The sequence below is a fragment of the Marmota monax genome, unplaced genomic scaffold (genome assembly GCF_021218885.2).
Source record: "Marmota monax isolate L192 unplaced genomic scaffold, Marmota_monax_Labrador192_F-V1.1 WCK01_AAM20220418_F8-fsc00035, whole genome shotgun sequence".
Taxonomy (NCBI): domain Eukaryota; kingdom Metazoa; phylum Chordata; class Mammalia; order Rodentia; family Sciuridae; genus Marmota; species Marmota monax.
This window is the reverse complement of record NW_026691961.1, coordinates 15,289,728-15,296,272: the sequence shown is the minus strand read 5'-3', so window position 1 is coordinate 15,296,272 and position 6,545 is coordinate 15,289,728. Positions and strand designations below refer to the sequence as shown.

The 6,545-nt window shown below is 40.4% G+C and overlaps 1 protein-coding gene across 1 annotated transcript; it reads right to left on the bottom strand.

Moving 5' to 3' along the window:
- Positions 1-698: 698 nt before the first annotated feature.
- LOC124081060 (large ribosomal subunit protein eL39-like) lies at positions 699-1,032 on the bottom strand. The gene has a single exon (XM_046427219.2). The coding sequence runs from the start codon at positions 987-989 to the stop codon at positions 834-836; it is 156 nt and encodes a 51-aa protein (XP_046283175.1). The 5' UTR covers positions 990-1,032; the 3' UTR covers positions 699-833.
- Positions 1,033-6,545: the final 5,513 nt, after the last annotated feature.

Below are 6,545 nucleotides of genomic sequence, written 5' to 3'. Positions count from 1 at the left end.
ATTTACCAGATTTCTTTTTGATGACAAAAATGGGAGTATTATGGGGAGATACAGAAGGTTGTATATGTCCTTCCGCTAATTGTTGATTGACCAGGTCATGGGCTGCTTGTTTCTTTTCTTTAGTCAGGGGCCACTGAGGAACCCATACTGGTCTTTCTGATTTCCAAGTAATTTTTCTTGTCTCAGTGGCCCTTTCTGAAAATCCAATCCATGTCTGTCTGTTCCTTGATCTATTTGTATTGGTGCTGCTATACCTTGTTCTTGTTCTCCTAATCTTTTTCCTTTCCTAAAGCCTTGTCTAGCCCTAATAGTGGGCATATTTGGATTGATGTTATTTGTTAATGTCAAACCTAATTGATCTAGGACATCTTGTCCCCATAAATTTATAGGAAAATGATCCAATACATATGGCTGGGAAAAGAAAACCAATGGAGTTTAACAGTCATGTAGAAATGTTCTGGCAAAAGTAAAGACTGGAATATTCTGACAGTGACACACATAGGTTTCTTCTTAACACATTTATTACGGAATGGAAATGTATGTGAGTGTAGCACGCCCTGTGATTGATTCCCACCAGCACAGAACACACCAGGGACAACAGCAAACACTTGTTAAATTCTGGAATACATCCAGAATAATCATTTTCTCAAACAAAATGGTTTTTTAAAATTTATTATTAATTATTAGTGCAGAGACTAGAAACAAAGCGAAAAATCATATTCCAACTAAACATGCCCAATTATTCAGACATAAGTAACATTTTCAGCTTGATATGGCAGGTGACAATGGCCCTGACAAAGCATAAACATGTAAGCTATGTTACATGCAATTCTTTAAAGGCCCAGCTTGGTTCGTCTCCAGTGTCTCCTCTTGGAGTTGTACCTGATTTTGTTACCAGTTTTCATCTGAACCCACTGGGGAATGGGACAATTTTGCTTTTGTTTCTTGGCGAGGAATTGCTTGATCCTGAAAGTCTTGTGAGAAGACATGGTAAGGAATGGAGTCCACTGAGCATACCACGATGTTGGAAGGAGAGAGCCAAAAATTTCTAAGCATTAAGGAACAAAAGAAAAAGGAAAAAAAGGTGATCCAAAGAATACACTTAAGTGAATCACAGCAACAAATGAAATAAATTAGGGTTAAAGATAAGGACTTTTAAAATGACTGTAATTATGAGTAGAAACGGCAAATAGGTTAGATAAATAATAGAGACTATTCCTCAGACTTAGAATGTGTTAAACAATAAACCAACTGCCAGCTGGGGAGCAGCTGAGGCTGTGGCAAGAGGACCACAGGGACCAGGAGTGGGGGGCCAGCCTGGGCAACACAGCATGCTCCTGTCGCAAGAACCACCAGGCCACGACTGTGTTGGACGTAAGAACAGAATAGGTGGCCACAGATGGGTCTCCTGGAAAATGGGACACAGAAGACAAGACTCAGGGACTAAAGAGCGATAGGAAAGGTGGAAAGTTAAGTACACAGAGGAAGTGTAAAGTGTAAAAGCCATGTACAAAAAGGGTCCCAGAATGGGGAAATGGCGATGGCATAGATCCATGGAACAACATGAGTCCCAACAGTGATAAAACCAGAATCAGCCTGGAACCGATCTTAAAGACTCCAGAACAATTGGCACATTTGATTAAAACTGATAAAACTAATAACAATAAAGTCAAAATTTCTTTTTTGTTTTTATTTTGTGTACCAGGGATTGAACCCAGGGTTGCTTGACCACTGAGCCACATCCCAAGTCCTTTTTATTTTTTATTTTGAGACAGGGTCTGGCTGAGTTGCTAAATGCCTCACTGAGTTGCTGAGGCTGGCTTTGAACTCATGATCCTCCTGCCTCAGCCTCCCAAGTCACTGGGATTATAGGGAGTGCTATTGTACTCAGCTCACTAGACATTGCAACAGCTGACTTGAGCAGTCAGAAGAAAGAACAAGTGAACTTCAGTGTAGGTCAACTGAAATTGTAAAGTCAGAGGAACAGACAGAAGAAACAGTGGGAGTCTCCGGAAAGAAATAGAAAAAAGGGAAAGAAAGAATACTTGAAAAAATAAATGCTGGGCTGGGGATGTGGCTCAAGCGGTAGCGCGTTCACCTGGCATGCGTGCGGCCCGGGTTCGATCCTCAGCACCACATTCAAACAAAGATGTTGTGCCCGCCGAAAACTAAAAAAAAAAAACAACAAAATAAGATTAAAATCCTCTCTCTCTCTCTCTAAAAAAAAAAGAAAAGAAAAAATAAATGCTGAAAACCTCCAGAATTTGATCAAAGATATAAATCTATGCATCCAAGAATCTCTAAGAAATCCGACAAAGATAAACAAATGAGCCATATGCTGATATAATATAATCAAATATAATATAGTCAAAGTGTCAAAACCAAAGACATAAAGAAAATGTTTAAAGCAGCGAGAGAGAAGCACCCCATCATGTACAGGGATCCTCCGAGAGGTGAACAGCCAATTTCCCAGCTGAAATCAAGGAGGTCAGAAAGCATGGAATTGTGCCAGGCACGGTGGGGCATGTCTGTGATCCCAGTGGCTCCGAAGCCTGAGGCAGGAAGATTTCTTATTCAAGGCCTGCTTCAGTGAGGCCTTGTCTCAAAATAAAAAATTAAAAGGGCTGGAGATGTAGCTCTGGTTAAGCACCCCTGGGTTCAATCCCAGGTGAAAAAGAAAAAAAGAGCAATGGGATTTGTATGGCTGGGGTCTCCAGGTGCAACAAAGAAGTGAGCAAGTCATGCAGAAGTAACAGGTAAAGAACAGTTTGTTGAAGGTGAAGATAAAAGTGGCATTCAGTCAGGTACAGCAGAGTGGCCAAAACAAGAATGTCTGGAAGTTCTTGCCTCCTACTATGTTGAGCTGCGAGGCGTTCTTCCGTGTGCGGACCTAATAGAGAGCTCCCCGCATTTGCTGGTGAGTTTAGAATTCCAAGTCTGTGGTGGGAGTTATCATGGGCAATAAATCCTCAGTGGCAGGAGTTGCTATGTTACCAGAACATTGTCAACAGGGATGTGATGACTCAACTCCCTGTCCTGTCTTCCAAGTCGCATTTTTCTTGTACCCTACTGACACCATCTTGGCATCCGGAACTCCTACCTAACAGGATGACATATTAAAAGTGGTGAAAGAGCCAGGCATGGTGGCATATGCTTATAATTCCAGCAATTTGGGAGGCTGAGGCAGGAGAATTGCAAGCTGGAGGCCAGCCTCAGCAATTTAATGCAGAAGTAGGGTATTGTGTGCTACTCAAGATGCTGAAAGTTTGAGGCAAGCCTGGGAAACCCAGCAAGACCTTGTCTTGTTTTTTTCTTTGGTACCAGGGATTGAAATCAGGGGCACTCCACCAATGAGCAACATCCCCAGCCTTATTTTTTGTATTTTATTTAGAGACAGGTGTCACCAAGTTGCTTAGTGCCTCACTGTTGCTGAGGCTGGCTTTGAACTTGTGATCCTCCTGCCTCAGCCTCCAGAGCCACTGGGATTATAGGCGTGCACCACTGTGCCCAGCTAAGACCCTGTCTTGAAATAAAAATTTTAAGTCTGGGCATGTACTTCAGTGGTAGAGTACTTTTGTAGCATGCTCCAGGTTCTGGATTCAATAGGGGGAAGTGGGGAAGGAAGGAAATGTGTAAGAGCATAGTTCCTGCATATTATTAAACTAAGGTACCTGGAGATGTACCTCAGCAGGAGAGTGCTTGCCTGGTATGTACAAAGCCCTGGGTTCAACGGTTAGCGATGAAAAATAGAGTCTAGTTGTGATCCCTTTGTAATCACTGAGAAAATAAACCATAGTTGGTTTTTTTTTTCTTTTTTTTTCATAGAAAAGGAAGGGAGAAAGGAATTTTTAAAAAGTCACACTATCAGGGCTGGGGACACAGCTCAGCTGGTAGAGTGCTTGCCTAAGGTGCACAAGGCCTTAGGTTCAATCCTCACACACACACAAAGAAAAATGCTGTGGTGTAGCTCAGTGGTTGAGCATTTCCCTAGTAGCATGCACCACAAAAACACCAACTACAAAAACCAAAATATGGCAAACTGGGCTGGGGATGTGGCTCAAGCGGTAGCACGGTCGCCTGGCATGCGTGCGGCCCCGGGTTTGATTCTCAGCACCACATACAAACAAAGATGTTGTGTCTGCCAAAAACTAAAAATAAATAAATAAATAAATATTAAAATTCTCTCTCTCTTTAAAAAAAATATGGGAAATTGGTATATTAATTATTTCAAGCTAAAAATCACTGAGGAAAGGGATATTCAGCCTATCTTTTCCTACATGTACCAAGTCACAAGAGTTCTCTTGGGAGGGATGTCCTTCACATACCAAGGCTGGGAAACAGCAGACTGTTTATTAGGGCTGCAACCTGAATAAATTCTTTAACCCTTACCTTCCACATGCATCTATTCTCCCCCATGTACTTCTCAGTAACATCCCTAGAATTTACGACCCTAGTCCAGACATCCATTTATCCTAAGATGATTCCTTTACAAATATACTGTTATTTGTCTAAAATAAGCATCATGCTTTGGTCATTTCTTAAGACTTCATTCTGTTATGAATATCCCCACATTAATTCTTAAAAACTTATTATTTTCTTGCTAAGCAGCTCTTACATTAATGGGGCTCCTAGATTCAGCCAAAGGACTCACAAAAGAACTAACAGGGAAGTGGAAGGGAACCCTCTCCCTCTTACTACATCCCAAAACAAAAGGCAGTTTGAGGCACAACAAAATTGAAAACAAAGACCCTATTATTCAAGCCAAATGGCATACAAAGGATCTGATTTAACAGATAAAAAATAAAAAGGGAATTACAGCAACTTGGTTCTTATAATTATACTGGTCAACAAGAATAGCACAGCTTGTTGAGTGGTCACTGCTCAGGTTATTAATTCTAGGAAAGAATCTCTGTAAAGAAAAGCTTTTACTAGGAGGACTTATCTCCATGTGAGGGAGTTGGCCCTGAGAGGTCAGAATGACCTGCCAACTCTCATGCCTCAAGTTTTCCCTAAGTGAAAGAATTTCACAACCTCAGTCTTTCATTTTAAATCCTTTCTCAAACAGTATTATTTTTCCTATATGTGTAGAATTTTTGCTAAATATTTTAATGATAATTTGTTTGCTTTTCTGAATAAAAATTATTTTTAAAATCTTTAACTAGACCAAGAAAACGTAGTAACATTGGTCATGCAAGGGCTCAATTTAATTTGAATGATTCATACACAGGTAACTATATTAGAAAAAGAAAGGATAATTGTCTCTTGTTCCAATTAAAATAAGATTTATTATGAAAGAATTATTTAACGGTATGTACTTGCAACTAAACTTTAAAAAGGTAATTGAAGAAAGGAGAATGGGGAACTGCACATTCATCTACATCACAAAGGCACCTCCTTCCAAAGAAGTCTTTCTCCAAATCCTGGGAACTCAGGATCTATTTTATCTTTTGAAACAAGGAAATACTTATTTCCTACCTTTCCCCACTGAAAAAGGCAGGGAACAATGACCAATCTAATAACATAAACTGTCCCAGTGTTTCATTTAAATATTATTTCCTACTGTAAGAAAACAGCTACTTAGAGAAATAACTGATTCTAGATCCAAGAAAGGAGAGGACAAATTGTTATGGAACATCCCACAATTGAAGAGGAAGGGATTTAAGTTTCACTTTTTTTTTTTTTTTTTTTTTTGGTACTGGGTTTTGAATCCTGGGGCACTTAACCACAGAGCCACACACCCAGCCTTTTTTATGTTTGAGACAGGGTCTCACTAAGTTTGTTAGGTTCGCTAAACTGCTGTGGTTGGCACTGAACTTTGTCTCACCCTTCTAAGGCCCTGGGATTAAGGGCATGTGCAACAATGCCTGCTCAGTTCCACTTCTTATGTGGAGAAGTAACCCAGAGTTTGTGGCTATATAGAACTGCAAATAAATAAATAAAGGGACACACACACACACACACACACACACACACACACTTTGGATTGGACCCAGGGGTGCTCTACCACTGTGTTACTGCTGTATTTTTATTTTTTTTTAGTCCGGGTTCTAAATTGCCAAGGTTGGCCTCAAACTTGTGACCCTCTTGCTTCAGCCTCCAGAGTTGCTGGATTACAGGTGTGTGCCATTGCATGATTTTTTTTTTTTAAAGGTGCCCAGTTATCTGTATGCAACCTTATGAAGCTCTAACAACACAGAAGCATTTTTTTTTTAAAGAGAGAGTGAGAGAGAATTTTTTTAATACTTATTTTTTAGTTTTCGGCGGACACAACATCTTTGTTTGTATGTGGCGCTGAGGATCGAACCAGGGCCGTATGCATGCCAGGCGAGCGCGCTACCACTTGAGCCATATTCCCAGCCCCACAGAAGCATATTTTATATAGTAAAAATTAAAATGCCTCTTTGTAACTAAACTTACCCACATTTCCACTCCAACCTTCCTAAGATGAGTTTACCAACTTTTCCCTAAACATCTATATACATATATCACAGAGTGGGGATGGTGAGGGAGGTGGATGAGAGAAAGCAGAATAAGAGGGAGGGAGG